At 36.9% G+C, this 19,642-nt stretch overlaps 3 protein-coding genes, 1 long non-coding RNA gene and 1 pseudogene across 4 annotated transcripts; 1 reads left to right on the forward strand and 4 right to left on the reverse strand.

The window, feature by feature from the left end:
* Positions 1–60: 60 nt before the first annotated feature.
* Positions 61–8,555, reverse strand: LOC127362290 (odorant receptor 131-2-like). The gene is made up of 2 exons (XM_051397828.1): positions 8,436–8,555; positions 61–2,381 (listed from the first exon to the last, which is right to left on the reverse strand). The coding sequence occupies exon 2, from the start codon at positions 1,947–1,949 to the stop codon at positions 1,041–1,043; it is 909 nt and encodes a 302-aa protein (XP_051253788.1). The 5' UTR covers positions 1,950–2,381; positions 8,436–8,555; the 3' UTR covers positions 61–1,040.
* Positions 1,751–11,578, forward strand: LOC127362294 (uncharacterized). The gene is made up of 3 exons (XR_007884425.1): positions 1,751–1,844; positions 7,899–8,035; positions 11,061–11,578. It is a non-coding gene; the product is annotated as an uncharacterized LOC127362294 (long non-coding RNA).
* Positions 2,599–8,201, reverse strand: LOC127362291 (odorant receptor 131-2-like). The gene is made up of 2 exons (XM_051397829.1): positions 7,468–8,201; positions 2,599–4,438 (listed from the first exon to the last, which is right to left on the reverse strand). Exons 1-2 carry the CDS (start codon positions 8,001–8,003, stop codon positions 4,066–4,068), a joined length of 909 nt encoding a protein of 302 aa, XP_051253789.1. The 5' UTR covers positions 8,004–8,201; the 3' UTR covers positions 2,599–4,065.
* On the reverse strand, positions 8,653–14,372 carry LOC127362292 (odorant receptor 131-2-like; annotated as a pseudogene).
* Positions 14,373–17,169: 2,797 nt separating this feature from the next.
* LOC127362892 (odorant receptor 131-2-like) lies at positions 17,170–18,740 on the reverse strand. The gene has a single exon (XM_051399149.1). The coding sequence runs from the start codon at positions 18,569–18,571 to the stop codon at positions 17,630–17,632; it is 942 nt and encodes a 313-aa protein (XP_051255109.1). The 5' UTR covers positions 18,572–18,740; the 3' UTR covers positions 17,170–17,629.
* Positions 18,741–19,642: the final 902 nt, after the last annotated feature.

Genomic DNA, 19,642 nt, shown 5'->3' on the forward strand with positions numbered 1-19,642 from the left:
TTTGCTCAAGTCTTTAATTTGTGGGCCATTTTAAGTTGGTGTCAATCACTGTGCAATGTGTTCTTTTCTGTATAATTTATTTTCCTCTAAACAAACATTACAGTCAAAATCAAAGTATGTAAAATGCTTATATAGCTTTACAACTTTAATATTAACACAATATATAACACAGCAGTTGTTTATTGTTAATACAGTCCAAGCACTCTGTGTGTCATATTTGTTGCTAGGTTTGGATGCAACAAGGACCTTTAATCAATATTTAATAGAATTTAACATGAAAGGCAGAAAAAAAACTAAAAACATGGGCACCTCAAATGCACAATGATGCAACAATACAAACAGTGTTGAGCTTAAACTGTAATGTAAAGAAACATTATATAAGATTGGGGATTTTAGCAATATTGTCTGATACCTCTGACGTAAATATGGACAGCTGTACACGTGCATTGTTTATGATTGCATGATTTATGGCCAAAAACTAGCGAGTCTTTGCTAACATAGCAAAACATCGAGCAATTGCAACAACACAAGACATAACAAGCTAATATTACTGACAACAAGAAAGCCAGCTCGGCATCTGTCTGCAACCTTTTAATTCACAAAGCTCTCACCAACGACAAAGATTTACTCTTGTCCTGTGGCTTCTTCTTCAGCTCTGGTTCTGGCATAACATGAGCTCCGCTCTGTGTCAGCTTTCCCCACTGGCTTTCGCTGGCCGTGGGCCTGAAAACCTTCTTCTCCTGTTGGTCTGAAGCTCCTTTGCTTGCCGTGTAAATACACCACCAAATATGCTTTGAGCTCTCAGTCCAGGCTGAAGACTGGGACAAGTCAGTGTAGCGTCGAAATGATTATGAAACTGTTATTTTAAGGTAGAAAAGTTACATAATAAGTTAAATAACAATGCAGTAATAGTCAGGCTTATAACAATAAACTAGAATTAAGTAAAAGTGAATTGCATACATATTCAGTTGATTTAATTAGTGCATTGTTTAGTTTCTGTGCTAGAAAATTATTAATGTACCATGTCAAATATTTATTTTCTACAAGCCAAAGAAGACATAGTTTTTCAGTGCATTAAAAAAAGTTTCATCCCTGAGGCCATAAATAAGAGGACTCAGACATCTTGGAGTAACACTAAACAATATGTAGGTAGCATACCTGACATTAATAAATAACATTAAATCAATTTGAAACACAGCAGCTTCTATTAATGGGCACCACAGCTGGATGAGACAGAGGAGCAGCTGGAAACCATGAAGAATTACTGTTCTCAGCCCTTTCCACGTTGACTTTTTATTCTCTCCTGATGCAGCTTTGGCCACTTTCATTATTTTAACATACGAGAATACAATGATGATACACATGATCAAGAAGTAAAACTGACTAACAGCTGACCTAAGATGATCGTGCCACCTGTACAACATGAACATCTCCACAGAACATACCTTATATTGTTTGTACACGCTAAGAGATGCTGATGCAAAGAAGGCAGAGAGAATAACAATGCAGGGTACAGAGCTGAGGCCGTGAATGATGAGGATGCAATGTATAGTGCTGCGAGTGGAGCACAGCTCTGCATGCCGCAGGGGCATGCAAATGGCCACAAAGCGCTCCAGAGTCATTGCTGTCAGAGTAACTGGTGTGACTATTACATACAGAAGTACCACAACAGAGATAATGATGCATAACCAAACTTGTATAGTAAAATTAAAGTGGTTCATTATTAGCAGAATATTAGACGTGAGCAATATAAAGCTATCAGACAGAAGTGTAACAGCAAATAAGATGTAGCGTGCAGTTGTGTAGAAGCACTCCTTCCTGAAAAAGGTTACAATGAGCAAAAAGTTGATGCAAAGAAATATCATCACCAGGATCTGCACAATAATGACTTTGTCATTGATCTGCTTCAGTGAGACCCCACCACCAGCCGATGAGTTGTTATCAGCCATCACTTTTCTAAACAAATATACAGATTATTGAGGTTCTTCCAAGTGTTAAATTATTATTATTAAATGTCTCAGTGAAAAGAAAATTAGATTCCTATCACAAAAAGACAAAACCCTTCCCTGCAGTAGCATAGCGTTGTGGCACACATTTCCAAAGACAGATGTTGTCTGTAGAGGTCTTTGCAGTGTTCTGAGTGAGGGCTGCGCATGAATATTTTATAGGAGCAACTAGAACACATGTAGAGTGAGGGCATATTAAACTTTGCTCACCACAGTGTCGTCATTGCCTCTTTCTGCAAGTCTCCCTGAGTGACTATCACTAGACACATCCAGGCTGTAGGTTAATGTCAACTTTATTATCCCAAGTAGGGAAATTAGGCTGGTCAAGGTGAAGAAGTACAATATTCAGTCATTGTCAGGCTATTGAATTAATGCCTGTTGCTTCTTGTTCCCTTCTCTCAATAATTCCAGTGAGGCTACACAGGCATCTATAGAAATGAAAATTAATGTAGATTTGGACATAAGGGCTTGGTGGATTGTTGGGACTAACTCTTGTGTTGGTTGTCCAGGTATATATGGACAGGGTTTGAGTTTTTTACGATAGATTGTCCATTCTGGGCCCTTACAGATTCTGTACATGGGACTCTCAGGATTCATGAATAAAGAACTTTATTGTCATTGTGCAAGCACAACAAAATTGCAATGGCATCAACCTCAAATGGTGCAATTCTGTTTATGAATCATACATATTTCTAAAGAATAAATGAGACAGGAAGCCATAAAAACTACAGAATCTAAGCAATTTGAGTACAAAATATAAGTAATGTAAAACTTTAAAAACAATTAACAATTGAAGAGGCAAGCAGCGTTAAATGAATTTTCATAATTTTCAGTAGTATGAGACACTGTGTTAATGAATAAAATATTATTTCCTGTGTGGAGTATGTGGCGCTGGAGCAAGACATGTTGGAAATGTTGTATAGATGTGATTAACTATGTGTTACCTAGGCTTCACTTCCTGTTGCCAGTAGGGCAATTAAAGTAAATTATTAAAGTAGCAATATATTTACTGGAGGTTGACTGACATTTAATAATTATTGGACACTGTATGAAGAAGTTAAATATCATTTCCTGTGTCCCCTATGTTATATTACATATAACTTAACAGGGTCCGAGTTTGACCAGTTGCCATTTGCTGCATGTCATCCTCTCTCTCTCTTCCCCCTTTCCTGTCACTCTGCAGCTGTCCTATCTAATGAAGGCAAAAGCTCCCAAAAAATATCAAACAACAGCAACAATGTGTTGTTAATTTATGAATCCAACAGAAAAAAAAACAAATAACAACTTATTTTTCACACTTTACATTTTATGCTCAAATCCAAAATAGGAAATTAAGAAAACTGGCCACGGATTGAAATTGATTTTGATTTTTAATGTGGCCGATTTGTGTGACCAGGAAGTTGCTGACTCATTGTGTTTTTCACTTGATAAACTCACATGAAGTAAATTCACTTGGGCCATGGCGGTAGTTAATTTAAGGTATGAATTTGAAGTTGAACATCAGCATACATGTTTTCTATTTTGGAAAATAAAAAAACAAGGCTCGATTGGTAGTACACAGTCTAACTTGCTGTATGCGTATACTTGGATAGGAACAGGAACACTTCAGAACTTACTTGAGAATCCTCCAGTTTTTATGATATCTTCAATATCACAGTAGTTCAGTGATAGTTGTCAGTGCATCCAATAGTACACAGCAAAGAATTGTTAATTGGGCCAACTTAATTTTCCAAAATGTAAACAACACAACACTTAAATTTATGTCCAAGTTCATATTCATTACATCAGGTAGCGCCATCACAAAGATGTCAGTAACCTACCTTCCTGGTCACACAAATCAGAGGGATTAATTATCAAAAATGTAATTAAATCCATGACTCATTATTTTTAATTTGGGCATAAAATAAAAAAGCAAATTTTTATTTTCCGATTTTGGATTCTATATTGAATATAAAAAGAACAAATTAATTCAGGCATTCAGACATATATTATCTTTAATTTGTGCATTGTACAATTTGTCTGTTAGTAAATTATTACTCTACCTTGAAGAATGTTTTTTCTACAATCCAGAGAAGGCATAGTTTTTCAGTGCACGAAAAAAAATTTCATCTCTGAGCCCATAAATAAGAGGACTCAGACATCTTGGAGTAAGACGAAAGAATATGTAGTTAAAGTACCTGACATTCATAAATAACCTTAAATTAATATGAAACAAAGCAGTTTCTATGAATGGGCACCACAGCTGGATGAGACAGAGGAGCAGCTGGAAACCATGAAGAATTACTGTTCTCAGCCCTTTCCATGTTGACTTTTTATTCTCTCCTGATGCAGCTTTGGCCACTTTCATTATTTTAACATACGAGAATACAATGATGATACACATGATCAAGAAGTAAAACTGACTAACAGCTGACCTAAGATGATCGTGCCACCTGTACAACATGAACATCTCCACAGAACATACCTTATGTTGTTTGTACATGCTAAGAGATGCTGATGCAAAGAAGGCGGAGAGAATAACAATGCAGGGTACAGAGCTGAGGCCGTGAATGATGAGGATGCAATGTAAAGTGCTGCGAGTGGAGCACAGCTCTGCATGCCGCAGGGGCATGCAAATAGCCACAAAGCGCTCCAGAGTCATTGCTGTCAGAGTAATTGGTGTGATGTTGTAGTACAGAAGTACCACAACAGAGATAATGATACATAACCAAACTTCTATGGTCAAATTAAAGTGGTTCATTATTAGCAGAATATTAGACATGAGCAATATAAAGCTATCAGACAGAAGTGTAACAGCAAATAAGATGTAGCGTGCAGTTGTGTAGAAGCACTCCTTCCTGAAAAAGGTTACAATGAGCAAAAAGTTGATGCAAAGAAATATCATCACCAGGATCTGCACAATAATGACTTTGTCATTGATCTGCGTCAGTGAGACCCCACCACCAACCGATGAGTTGTTATCAGCCATCACTTTTCTAAACAAATACACAGATTATTGAGGTACTTTAAAGTGTTAAATTATATTATTAAATGTCTCAGTGAAAAGAAAATTAGATTCCTATCACAAAAAGACCAAACCCTTCCCTGCAGTAGCATAGCGTTGTGGCACACATTTCCAAAGACAGATGTTGTCTGTAGAGGTCTTTGCAGTGTTCTGAGTGAGGGCTGCGCAATAATATTTTATAGGAGCGACTAGAACACATGTAGAGTGAGGGCAAATTAAACTTTGCTCACCACAGTGTCGTCATTTCCTCTTTCTGCAAGTCTCCCTGAGTGACTATCACTAGACACATCCAAGCTGTAGGTTAATGTCAACTTTATTATCCCAAGTAGGGAAATTAGGCTGGTCAAGGTGAAGAAGTACAATATTCAGTCATTGTCAGGCTATTGAATTAATGCCTGTTGCTTCTTGTTCTCTTCTCTCAATAATTCCAGTGAGGCTACACAGGCATCTATAGAAATGTAAAATAATGTAGATTTGGACATAAGGGCTTGGTGGATTGTTGGGACTAACTCTTGTGTTGGTTGTCCAGGTATATATGGACAAGGTTTGAGTTTTTTACGATAGATTGTCCATTCTGGGCCCTTACAGATTCTGTACATGGGACTCTCAGGATTCATGAATAAAGAACTTTATTGTCATTGTGCAAGCACAACAAAATTGCAATGGCATCAACCTCAAATGGTGCAATTCTGTTTAAGAATCATACATATTTCTAAAGAATAAATGAGACAGGAAGCCATAAAAACTACAGAATCTAAGCAATTTGAGTACAAAATATAGGTAATGTAAAATTTTAAAAACAATTAACAATTAAAGCGGCAAGCAGCGTTAAATGAATTTTCATAATTTTCAGAAGTATGAGACACTGTGTTAATGAATAAAATATTATTTCCTGTTTGGAGTATGTGGCGCTGGAGCAAGACATGTTGGAAATGTTGTATAGATGTGATTAGCTATGTGTTACCTAGGCTTCACTTCCTGTTGCCAGTAGGGCAATTAAAGTAAATTATTAAAGTAGCAATATATTTACTGGAGGTTGACTGACATTTAATAATTATTGGACACTGCATGAAGAAGTTAAATATCATTTCCTGTGTCCCCTATGTTATATTACATATAACTTAACAGGGTCCGAGTTTGACCAGTTGCCATTTGCTGCATGTCATCCTCTCTCTCTCTTCCCCCTTTCCTGTCACTCTGCAGCTGTCCTATCTAATGAAGGCAAAAGCTCCCAAAAAATATCAAACAACAGCAACAATGTGTTGTTAATTTATGAATCCAACACAAAAACAAATAACAGCTTATTTTTCATACTTTAAATTTTATGCTCAAATCCAAAATAAGAAATTAAAAAACTGGCCACGGATTGAAATTGATTTAGATTTTTAATGTGGCCGATTTGCGTGACCAGGAAGTTGCTGACCCGTTGTGTTTTTCACTTGATAAACTCACATGCAGTAAATTCACTTGGGCCATGGCGGTAGCTAATTTAAGGTATGAATTTGAGGTTGAGCATCAGCATACAGCGAGTCTTTGCTAACATGGCAAAACATTGAGAAAGTGCAACAACATAAGACATAACAAGCTAATATTACTGACAACAAGAAAGCCAGCTCGGCATCTGTCTGCAACCTTTTAATTCACAAAGCTCTCACCAACGACAAAGATTTACTCTTGTCCTGTGGCTTCTTCTTCAGCTCTGGTTCTGGCATAACATGAGCTCCGCTCTGTGTCAGCTTTCCCCACTGGCTCTCGCTGGCCGTGGGCCTGAAAACCTTCTTCTCCTGTTGGTCTGAAGCTCCTTTGCTTGCCGTGTAAATACACCACCAAATATGCTTTGAGCTCTCAGTCCAGGCTGAAGACTGGGACAAGTCAGTGTAGCGTCGAAATTATTATGAAACTGTTATTTTAAAGTAGAAAAGTTACATAATAAGTTAAATAACAATGCAGTAATAGTCAGGCTTATAACAATAAACTAGAATTAAGTAAAAGTGAATTGCATACATATTCAGTTGATTTAATTAGTGCATTGTTTAGTTTCTGTGCTAGAAAATTATTTATCTACCATGTCAAATATTTATTTTCTACAAGCCAAAGAAGACATAGTTTTTCAGTGCATTAAAAAAAGTTTCATCCCTGAGGCCATAAATAAGAGGACTCAGACATTTTGGAGTAACATTAAACAATATGTAGGTAGCATACCTGACATTAATAAATAACATTAAATCAATTTGAAACACAGCAGCTTCTATTAATGGACACCACAGCTGGATGAGACAGAGGAGCAGCTGGAAACCATGAAGAATTACTGTTCTCAGCCCTTTCCATGTTGACTTTTTATTCTCTCCTGATGCAGCTTTGGCCACTTTCATTATTTTAACATACGAGAATACAATGATGATACACATGATCAAGAAGTAAAACTGACTAACAGCTGACCTAAGATGATCATGCCACCTGTACAACATGAACATCTCCACAGAACATACCTTGGATTGTTTGTACACGCTAAGAGATGCTGATGCAAAGAAGGCAGAGAGAATAACAATGCAGCGTACAGAGCTGAGGCCGTGAATGATGAGGATGCAATGTATAGTGCTGCGAGTGGAGCACAGCTCTGCATGCCGCAGGGGCATGCAAATAGCCACAAAGCGCTCCAGAGTCATTGCTGTCAGAGTAACTGGTGTGACTATTACATACAGAAGTACCACAACAGAGATAATGATACATAACCAAACTTGTATAGTAAAATTAAAGTGGTTCATTATTAGCAGAATATTAGACATGAGCAATATAAAGCTATCAGACAGAAGTGTAACAGCAAATAAGATGTAGCGTGCAGTTGTGTAGAAGCACTCCTTCCTGAAAAAGGTTACAATGAGCAAAAGGTTGATGCAAAGAAATATAATCACCAGGATCTGCACAATAATGACTTTGTCATTGATCTGCTTAAGTGAGACCTCACCACCAGCCGATGAGTTGTTATCAGCCATCACTTTTCTAAACAAATATACAGATTATTGAGGTTCTTCCAAGTGTTAAATTATTATTATTAAATGTCTCAGTGAAAAGAAAATTAGATTCCTATCACAAAAAGACAAAACCCTTCCCTGCAGTAGCATAGCGTTGTGGCACACATTTCCAAAGACAGATGTTGTCTGTAGAGGTCTTTGCAGTGTTCTGAGTGAGGGCTGCACAATTATATTTTATAGGAGCGACTAGAACACATGTAGAGTGAGGGCAAATTAAACTTTGCTCACCACAGTGTCATCATTGCCTCTTTCTGCAAGTCTCCCTGAGTGACTATCACTAGACACATCCAGGCTGTAGGTTAATGTCAACTTTATTATCCCAAGTAGGGAAATTAGGCTGGTCAAGGTGAAGAAGTACAATATTCAGTCATTGTCAGGCTATTGAATTAATACCTGTTGCTTCTTGTTCTCTTCTCTCAATAATTCCAGTGAGGCTACACAGGCATCTATAGAAATGTAAAATAATGTAGATTTGGACATAAGGGCTTGGTGGATTGTTGGGACTAACTCTTGTGTTGGTTGTCCAGGTATATATGGACAAGGTTTGAGTTTTTTACGATAGATTGTCCATTCTGGGCCCTTACAGATTCTGTACATGGGACTCTCAGGATTCATGAATAAAGAACTTTATTGTCATTGTGCAAGCACAACAAAATTGCAATGGCATCAACCTCAAATGGTGCAATTCTGTTTAAGAATCATACATATTTCTAAAGAATAAATGAGACAGGAAGCCATAAAAACTACAGAATCTAAGCAATTTGAGTACAAAATATAAGTAATGTAAAATTTTAAAAACAATTAACAATTGAAGCGGCAAGCAGCGTTAAATGAAGTTTCATAATTTTCAGAAGTATGAGACACTGTGTTAATGAATAAAATATTATTTCCTGTGTGGAGTATGTGGCGTTGGAGCAAGACATGTTGGAAATGTTGTATAGATGTGGTTAACTATGTGTTACCTAGGCTTCACTTCCTGTTGCCAGTAGGGCAATTAAAGTAAATTATTAAAGTAGCAATATATTTACTGGAGGTTGACTGACATTTAATAATTATTGGACACTGCATGAAGAAGTTAAATATCATTTCCTGTGTCCCCTATGTTATATTACATATAACTTAACAGGGTCCGAGTTTGACCAGTTGCCATTTGCTGCATGTCATCCTCTCTCTCTCTTCCCCCTTTCCTGTCACTCTGCAGCTGTCCTATCTAATGAAGGCAAAAGCTCCCAAAAAATATCAAACAACAGCAACAATGTGTTGTTAATTTATGAATCCAACAGAAAAAAAAACAAATAACAACTTATTTTTCACACTTTACATTTTATGCTCAAATCCAAAATAGGAAATTAAGAAAACTGGCCACGGATTGAAATTGATTTTGATTTTTAATGTGTCCGATTTGTGTGACCAGGAAGTTGCTGACTCATTGTGTTTTTCACTTGATAAACTCACATGAAGTAAATTCACTTGGGCCATGGCGGTAGTTAATTTAAGGTATGAATTTGAAGTTGAACATCAGCATACATGTTTTCTATTTTGGAAAATAAAAAAACAAGGCTCGATTGGTAGTACACAGTCTAACTTGCTGTATGCGTATACTTGGATAGGAACAGGAACACTTCAGAACTTACTTGAGAATCCTCCAGTTTTTATGATATCTTCAATATCACAGTAGTTCAGTGATAGTTGTCAGTACATCCAATAGTACACAGCAAAGAATTGTTAATTGGGCCAACTTAATTTTCCAAAATGTAAACAACACAACACTTAAATTTATGTCCAAGTTCATATTCATTACATCAGGTAGCGCCATCACAAAGATGTCAGTAACCTACCTTCCTGGTCACACAAATCAGAGGGATTAATTATCAAAAATCTAATTAAATCCATGACTCATTATTTTTAATTTGGGCATAAAATAAAAAAGCAAATTTTTATTTTCCGATTTTGGATTCTATATTGAATATAAAAAGAACAAATTAATTCAGGCATTCAGACATATATTATCTTTAATTTGTGCATTGTACAATTTGTCTGTTAGTAAATTATTACTCTACCTTGAAGAATGTTTTTTCTACAATCCAGAGAAGGCATAGTTTTTCAGTGCACGAAAAAAAATTTCATCTCTGAGCCCATAAATAAGAGGACTCAGACATCTTGGAGTAAGACGAAAGAATATGTAGTTAAAGTACCTGACATTCATAAATAACCTTAAATTAATATGAAACAAAGCAGTTTCTATGAATGGGCACCACAGCTGGATGAGACAGAGGAGCAGCTGGAAACCATGAAGAATTACTGTTCTCAGCCCTTTCCATGTTGACTTTTTATTCTCTCCTGATGCAGCTTTGGCCACTTTCATTATTTTAACATACGAGAATACAATGATGATACACATGATCAAGAAGTAAAACTGACTAACAGCTGACCTAAGATGATCGTGCCACCTGTACAACATGAACATCTCCACAGAACATACCTTATGTTGTTTGTACATGCTAAGAGATGCTGATGCAAAGAAGGCGGAGAGAATAACAATGCAGGGTACAGAGCTGAGGCCGTGAATGATGAGGATGCATTGTAAAGTGCTGCGAGTGGAGCACAGCTCTGCATGCCGCAGGGGCATGCAAATAGCCACAAAGCGCTCCAGAGTCATTGCTGTCAGAGTAATTGGTGTGATGTTGTAGTACAGAAGTACCACAACAGAGATAATGATACATAACCAAACTTCTATGGTGAAATTAAAGTGGTTCATTATTAGCAGAATATTAGACATGAGCAATATAAAGCTATCAGACAGAAGTGTAACAGCAAATAAGATGTAGCGTGCAGTTGTGTAGAAGCACTCCTTCCTGAAAAAGGTTACAATGAGCAAAAAGTTGATGCAAAGAAATATCATCACCAGGATCTGCACAATAATGACTTTGTCATTGATCTGCTTCAGTGAGACCTCACCACCAAACGATGAGTTGTTATCAGCCATCACTTTTCTAAACAAATATACAGATTATTGAGGTACTTCCAAGTGTTAAATTATTATTATTAAATGTCTCAGTGAAAAGAAAATTAGATTCCTATCACAAAAAGACAAAACCCTTCCCTGCAGTAGCATAGCGTTGTGGCACACATTTCCAAAGACAGATGTTGTCTGTAGAGGTCTTTGCAGTGTTCTGAGTGAGGGCTGCACAATAATATTTTATAGGAGCGACTAGAACACATGTAGAGTGAGGGCAAATTAAACTTTGCTCACCACAGTGTCATCATTGCCTCTTTCTGCAAGTCTCCCTGAGTGACTATCACTAGACACATCCAGGCTGTTGGTTAATGTCAACTTTATTATCCCAAGTAGGGAAATTAGGCTGGTCAAGGTGAAGAAGTACAATATTCAGTCATTGTCAGGCTATTGAATTAATACCTGTTGCTTCTTGTTCTCTTCTCTCAATAATTCCAGTGAGGCTACACAGGCATCTATAGAAATGTAAAATAATGTAGATTTGGACATAAGGGCTTGGTGGATTGTTGGGACTAACTCTTGTGTTGGTTGTCCAGGTATATATGGACAAGGTTTGAGTTTTTTACGATAGATTGTCCATTCTGGGCCCTTACAGATTCTGTACATGGGACTCTCAGGATTCATGAATAAAGAACTTTATTGTCATTGTGCAAGCACAACAAAATTGCAATGGCATCAACCTCAAATGGTGCAATTCTGTTTAAGAATCATACATATTTCTAAAGAATAAATGAGACAGGAAGCCATAAAAACTACAGAATCTAAGCAATTTGAGTACAAAATATAAGTAATGTAACATTTTAAAAACAATAAACAATTGAAGAGGCAAGCAGCGTTAAATGAATTTTCATAATTTTCAGTAGTATGAGACACTGTGTTAATGAATAAAATATTATTTCCTGTGTGGAGTATGTGGCGCTGGAGCAAGACATGTTGGAAATGTTGTATAGATGTGATTAACTATGTGTTACCTAGGCTTCACTTCCTGTTGCCAGTAGGGCAATTAAAGTAAATTATTAAAGTAGCAATATATTTACTGGAGGTTGACTGACATTTAATAATTATTGGACACTGTATGAAGAAGTTAAATATCATTTCCTGTGTCCCCTATGTTATATTACTTATAACTTAACAGGGTCCGAGTTTGACCAGTTGCCATTTGCTGCATGTCATCCTCTCTCTCTCTTCCCCCTTTCCTGTCACTCTGCAGCTGTCCTATCTAATGAAGGCAAAAGCTCCCAAAAAATATCAAACAACAGCAACAATGTGTTGTTAATTTATGAATCCAACAGAAAAAAAAACAAATAACAACTTATTTTTCACACTTTACATTTTATGCTCAAATCCAAAATAGGAAATTAAGAAAACTGGCCACGGATTGAAATTGATTTTGATTTTTAATGTGTCCGATTTGTGTGACCAGGAAGTTGCTGACTCATTGTGTTTTTCACTTGATAAACTCACATGAAGTAAATTCACTTGGGCCATGGCGGTAGCTAATTTAAGGTATGAATTTGAAGTTGAACATCAGCATACATGTTTTCTATTTTGGAAAATAAAAAAACAAGGCTCGATTGGTAGTACACAGTCTAACTTGCTGTATGCGTATACTTGGATAGGAACAGGAACACTTCAGAACTTACTTGAGAATCCTCCAGTTTTTATGATATCTTCAATATCACAGTAGTTCAGTGATAGTTGTCAGTACATCCAATAGTACACAGCAAAGAATTGTTAAGTGGGCCAACTTAATTTTCCAAAATGTAAACAACACAACACTTAAATTTATGTCCAAGTTCATATTCATTACATCAGGTAGCGCAATGGCAAAGATGTCAGTAACCTACCTTCCTGGTCACACAAATCTAATTAAATCCATGACTCATTATTTTTAATTTGGACATAAAATAAAATAGCAAATGGCTTTTTCATTTTCCGATTTTGGATTCTATATTGAATATAAAAAGAACAAATTAATTCAGGCATTCAGACATATATTATCTTTAATTCGTGCATTGTACAATTTGTCTGTTAGTAAATTATTACTCTTCCTTGAAGAATGTTTTTTCTACAAGCCAGAGAAGGCATAGTTTTTCAGTGCACAAAAAAAAATGTCATCTCTGAGCCCATAAATAAGAGGACTCAGACATCTTGGAGTAACACTAAACAATATGTAGTTAAAGTACCTGACATTCATAAATAACCTTAAATTAATCTGAAACAAAGCAGTTTCTATGAATGGGCACCACAGCTGGATGAGACAGAGGAGCAGCTGGAAACCATGAAGAATTACTGTTCTCAGCCCTTTCCATGTTGACTTTTTATTCTCTCCTTATGCAGCTTTGGCCACTTTCATTATTTTAACATACGAGAATACAATGATGATACACATGATCAAGAAGTAAAACTGACTAACAGCTGACCTAAGATGATCGTGCCACCTGTACAACATGAACATCTCCACAGAACATACCTTATAGTGTTTGTACATGCTAAGAGATGCTGATGCAAAGAAGGCGGAGAGAATAACAATGCAGGGTACAGAGCTGAGGCCGTGAATGATGAGGATGCAATGTAAAGTGCTGCGAGTGGAGCACAGCTCTGCATGCCGCAGGGGCATGCAAATGGCCACAAAGCGCTCCAGAGTCATTGCTGTCAGAGCAACTGGTGTGACGTTAAAATACAAAAGTACCACAACAGAGATAATGATACATAACCAAACTTGTATGGTAAAATTAAAGTAGTTCATTATTAGCAGAATATTAGACATGAGCAATATAAAGCTATCAGACAGAAGTGTAACAGCAAATAAGATGTAGCGTGCAGTTGTGTAGAAGCACTCCTTTCTGAAAAAGGTTACAATGAGCAAAAAGTTGATGCAAAGAAATATAATCACCAGGATCTGCACAATAATGACTTTGTCATTGATCTGCATCAGTGAGACCTCACCACCAACAGATGAGTTGTTATCAGCCATCACTTTTTAAACAAATACACAGATTATTGAGGTACTTCCAAGTGTTAAATTCTTAATTTCTCTGTTAAATGTCTCAGTAAAAAGAAAATGAGACTCCTATCACAAAAAGACCAAACCCTTCCCTGCAATAGCATAGCGTTGTTGCACACATTTTCCAACAACAGATGTTTGTCTGTAAACGTCTTTGTCGTGTTCTGAGCGAGGGCTGTGCATGAATATTTTATAGGAGCGACTAGAGTACATGCAGAGTAACAGCTAATTACATTTTTCTCACCACAGTGTCCTCATTGCCACTTCCTGCAAGTCTCCGTCAGCGGGAGATTAGCAGCAAGCAAATCTGGATTGTACCCCAAGGCCACGATCAACGTAAACTTTATTATCCCAAATAGGGGAATTAAGTTTGTCAACAGTAAGTACAGAAGTAAACAAGACAATCATAAAAACAGGTGTTAATCCACATATATAATCTGCAGTCCCCCCTCACACACACACACACACACACACACACACACACACAAACACACACACACACAGCATTCCAAGCAAATCAAATTTTATTTTAATTAATTAATACTAAAAGAGGTACTGCATGCCAAAAATGTGTTTTTTGAGTTGTGAACTTAATTTTATGACTATTCTGTGATTAAACACATCAATGCCGCCGTTAAAATTGTCATTATTACTAAATTTATGAAAATCTGAAGGCTCAGGCTCTCATTTTGGGAATGCAGTGTTCTAGTGGGGTAATAAGGTACTATGAGCTCTAGGTTGTAATGGTACTGACCACGATGGGCTTTGTAGGTGAGGAAAAAAATTTTAAATTCTATTTTTTTATAGATACTTTCTACAGCATTCTGGATCAATTGGATCTTAAGGGACTTATTGAGGCAGCCTGATACATTACCAGAATCTAGTGCCAAAGTAAAAGTGCATGGATTAGTTTGTCTCCTTTTGTTCGTGACAAGATGTACAATGTTACGTAGGTGAAAAAACCCAGTCCTTGTTTGTTTTAAGTAGGATTTAAAGGACATGATTACACAATGTGTTTTGGAGTTGTTTGAGGCCAAGTACAGGAACAGTTTTGTTCGAGTTTAACGTCATAAAATTCATCCAGGTTTTCCTGTACTTAAGGTAAGCTTGAAGTTTAGTTGATTGGTTTCATCTGGCTTGATTAATAGATATAATTGGGTATCATCTGCATAACAATGAAAGTTGCAGGATGGATGAGCTAATTGATTACTTAAGGTCATGGCATAGGCCTAAGGAAGACATACAGTGAACGGAACAGGTGAAGGTAGTTTATATAGGAAATGCTTGATTTTCACAAATCACACATTAACATTAAAAATGTTTGCAAAAGCATTGTAAATAAATATTTGTTGCTGTATATGCAGGTTGTTCATTATAATAATTTAAAACATTTGGCCAAATAATTCTCAAAACATTGCTTCTTTAGATTGATTCCAGTGCCATACACCTCATGACAGAGAATTATCTTACACCCTATGGTGATCGATTTGCTGTTTGTGGATACTGCAGACGGAAGGGAAAAAGGACTAAACAGGTGCAAGTCAAAGGTCTTTGAGTGACTTAGAGGAAAGCACTCAAGAAGCAAAGGTGATCATATGTCTGAGAGAGCATCAAACCCCTCTAAAAGAACCAGAGTGACCTTTATCAGCAGTGGGGAAATAGCTTCCTTTGCCTACGTCATGATTTTGGTAAAGAATGGGAAAGTGTAAGCCAAATAATCACATTTTACCTTTCTGTAAACCTTGCATCTGTTCTTCTGAAACCAGCTATTTTGGGCTTTGCGGAGAGTGATCTTTTGAGAGTCTGAGCAAGTGATCTTTGAATCTTCTCATTCAGATTGTTAAGGTTTTGATATCCACAACTTCCAGAGGCTTCCAACAGCAGATAACGTTGACGAAATCTTGAAGTAGCTTACTCAAGAAAAACTGATTCAAGAGCCTGCTTTTGTGATTGAACAGTGGAACAACAGACTTGGGGCTGAGTCTCTTCAGCTTTATCTTATCATGCATCAAGACTCCTTCAACTACTCAGCCCTTCCACCTCCACTTTTCTTTTACTTTTGGCATTACTGTGTTTTTTGTTTTTGTTGTTTGTGACCCTGACTGCAAATCAAGTTTTCCATTTGGGATAATATACATAACTGATCTGAACTGAACTGAACTGGGCCTCATCTGGTGTAGAGAAAGTCCGCCACTGGTTATTACGAGTGATTCGGGAGGCACGCCGGTTAGAGGATACCATATTGGACCCCCCTCCAAGTCATCCTGCCTGGTCGCTGGTAGTTGTGAGTGGTGGAATCGGGTCAACACTGATGCCTCCAGGTTGAATGCTTTATGCCTTTGCTGTTGTTGGCCAGCATAGAAAAATCTTGAGCTGGTAGCTGAGACCCAGGAGGCTGGGGCAGCCCACAACAGCTGATGGCTTATACTCCATGTAGGCTATGCACCATAGCTTGTACTGACAACTTACTGCTAATCTTTTCCAAATAGCCTTAAGCTACCAAGCTCCTCTCCTGTGGAACCAGCTTCCAGTTTCAGTTCAAGAGGCAGACACCCTTTACACATTTAAGAGCTATTTATGTATACATTTAAGAGCTTATGAAGTTCCTCTTTTATATAGCTTATAGTTAGAGCTGAATCAGGTAAGTCCTGAACCATAAGTCATTAGTCATTATTATTCATAATTCCCCATTGTTGTGGCTATTGTCATTGTTGTCATCATCGCCGTAATCATCATCATCATCATTACAAGTCATTTTTATTAGTATAGTTGTTGCTATAATTGTTGCTGAGCACCTTTATCTCTGTCTCTGTCCTTCTCTCTTTACCTCTAATTTAATTAGAGGTACAGTCTAGACCTACTCTATTTGAAAAGTGTCCTGAGATATCTTTTGTTATGAATTGGCGCTATACGAATAAAATAAAATTGAATTGAATTGAATTGAATTATAAACAATATAAATATATGTTAAATTATTTGATTTTGATAAACGATTAAATATGCATCTCATGTTTGCCAACCGTGTTCAGCTTTAGGCTCAATTCCCCCAATTTACCCCCACGATGAAATCTGCCCATCCACCATATTTATTAGAAACAGTATCATTGCTGTTTGTGATTGTATTTTTTTAATTATGTACTTTCACATATTTGTCAGTTGTGTCTAAACAGAGAGCAGGCACACATAGGCAGAAAAGAGAGAAACCACTCATTGCGATGATCGAAAGATGGTCCTTTTTTTTGCTGTACATTTGGTTAGAAAAGAGCAGAGGAGCAGAATCAATTGTTGATGAGCGCAGAGTAATGTGCCATATTGACCTGTCAACAGTGCAGAGTATGATGTTCCACAACTCAGGTTTATGTGTAGTTATTATTCACACAACTGTGATTTTCCTGAACAAAAGCCATCACATATTGCACGTTGACCTTGCAGCAGATGTTCATTGAATGCAATATTACACTCATAATCAAAGTTGGTTAATTGGGTCAGACAATAACAACAATGATCCAGCAAATCCTAAAACAAACAATCCACAATGATGTATCAGATCATGACACTAATTTGTCAAACAAAACCAATCTGCATATTGCTTTTTACGCAATGAAATCCAAGTTTGATATTGTATTTTAATGCAAGAGAAAACTTTTCATCTCTGAGGCCATAAATGAGAGGACTCAGACATCTAGGAGCTAGAATAAATGTTATGTAATTAAAGTACCTGACATGAACATATAACATTAAATCAATCTTAAGCAGTGCAACTTCTATAAATGGGCACCACAGCTGGACAAGACAGAGGAAGAGCTGGAAAGCATGAAGGACTACTGTTCTTAGCCCTTTTGTTGACTTTTTATCTTCTCCTGATGCAGCTTTGGCAACCTTCATTATTTCAATATAAGAGAAAATGATGGTAATCGCCATGATTAAGAAGTAGCACTGATATACAGCTAATTTAACATGATTCTGCCATTGGAGAAAGACAAACATATCCATGGAGCATTTCCTGTATTGCATATACAAGCTATGAGAGGCTGTTGCAACAAATGTAGAGACAATAACAATGCAGGGTACAGAGCTGAGGCTGTGAATGATGAAGATAGAGTGCAGAGACCTGCGTATGGAGCACAGCTCTGCATGGCGCAGGGGCATGCATATGGCCACGTAGCGCTCCAGTGTCATTGCTGTCAGAGTAACTGGTGTGACAAAAGTGCATAACACAGAAATAATATAGAAAACAACACATAAGCCAACTTGCATAGTGTATTGAAAATAGCTCAAAATTAGCAGGATATCAGATATAATTAATATTATGCTATCAGACAGTAGTGTAACAGCAAATAAGATGTAGCGCATTGTTGTGTAGAAGAACTCTTTTGAAAAAAAAGTCACAATCAGCAACAAGTTGATGCAAATGAAAATGACCACCAGTACCTGCACTATAATGACCTGGTAATTGATCTGACGCTGCAAGGACTCACCACCTGCTATTGAGTTGTTAAGTGCCATACTAAATAAAGTGTTTTAAGACATACCATCTGATATTAAAATAAGATGACAGCCCTATTACATTTATAACCAAATCCAATCTCAAACCATCTCTGAACACGTTACGTGTTACCTGCATTGTGGCACACAGTCTCCTCTAGTGCTGAGCTGTGTGCAGGCTTCCGGTCTGTGTATGGACACTTTATAGGATTGACTGGAACGTGCTTTCTCATTCTGAATGGGTCTCGGGAGTGTGACGTCTGACTTTTATTTTTGACAGAAAAGCTTCCCCAAAATGTCTGTTAACTAAAAACAGCCAATTTTTAAAGCACATTTTACACATTAATTCAGTTATGATGTTAATTTTATGCATAGTCTGTTAAAGTCTGTTTTATTATCTATAAATAGATGTTAGATACATCGAATGCTGTAGAGTCTCTGAGTGAACTCAATATTTCTCCCAAATTAGTTTTTGGACAAAATTATTATAGAACAGCTATTTCTTTTCAAGTGATAGATCCATGTTGTGCAGGTCAGGTTGGTGGATACACAAGAACAGCTTGTGTCTTATAACAGACTTTCAGTAAATATTAACTGTAAACGCAATATTTTTCCCAAATCCTTACCAAGACTTTAATTTAACCCTTGTATGGTATTCGGGTCATTTGACACATTTCAAATTTTTACAAGACGAAAACTTAATGCCCTTATTTTCTCGCACTATATGCCTCGCACCTGCACATCTAGGAGGTGGGACAAAAGAGATAATTAATATATATATATATTATATTATATAATGATAGTATTTTGATTCTGAAAGTGAATTTAAAGATGGCCTTAACTAATAATAATATGTACCACAAGGAGCACAGGCGACTGCTGGAGCAGCCCAAAAGCCAGCCACTGGAAGAGCCCCACAGACATATTTGTCTAAGAATGGACAGATTGGATGGTCTTCATTCATTTTTTCCAAGATAGGCATGATTTATGACAAGTCTTGAGTATAGTGGATTTTTTATCAATTATAACCTCATGACAAAAAAAATGCAATTCCAATGTTAATTGTGTTCTAGTAGAGACTGATTGCAATCA

The sequence above is a fragment of the Dicentrarchus labrax genome, unplaced genomic scaffold (genome assembly GCF_905237075.1).
Source record: "Dicentrarchus labrax unplaced genomic scaffold, dlabrax2021, whole genome shotgun sequence".
NCBI classification, from domain to species: domain Eukaryota; kingdom Metazoa; phylum Chordata; class Actinopteri; family Moronidae; genus Dicentrarchus; species Dicentrarchus labrax.

Bases quoted from the DNA above. Each gene is read 5' to 3' on its own strand.
- LOC127362290 (XM_051397828.1), bottom strand. From the start codon at position 1,949: ATGGCTGATAACAACTCATCGGCTGGTGGTGGGGTCTCACTGAAGCAG.
- LOC127362291 (XM_051397829.1), bottom strand. From the start codon at position 8,003: ATGGCTGATAACAACTCATCGGCTGGTGGTGAGGTCTCACTTAAGCAG. The intron at 4,439-7,467 runs GTGGCATGATCA...CATGTTGTACAG, and splicing joins GAGATGTTCATGTTGTACAG to GTGGCACGATCATCTTAGGT.
- LOC127362892 (XM_051399149.1), bottom strand. From the start codon at position 18,571: ATGGCACTTAACAACTCAATAGCAGGTGGTGAGTCCTTGCAGCGTCAG.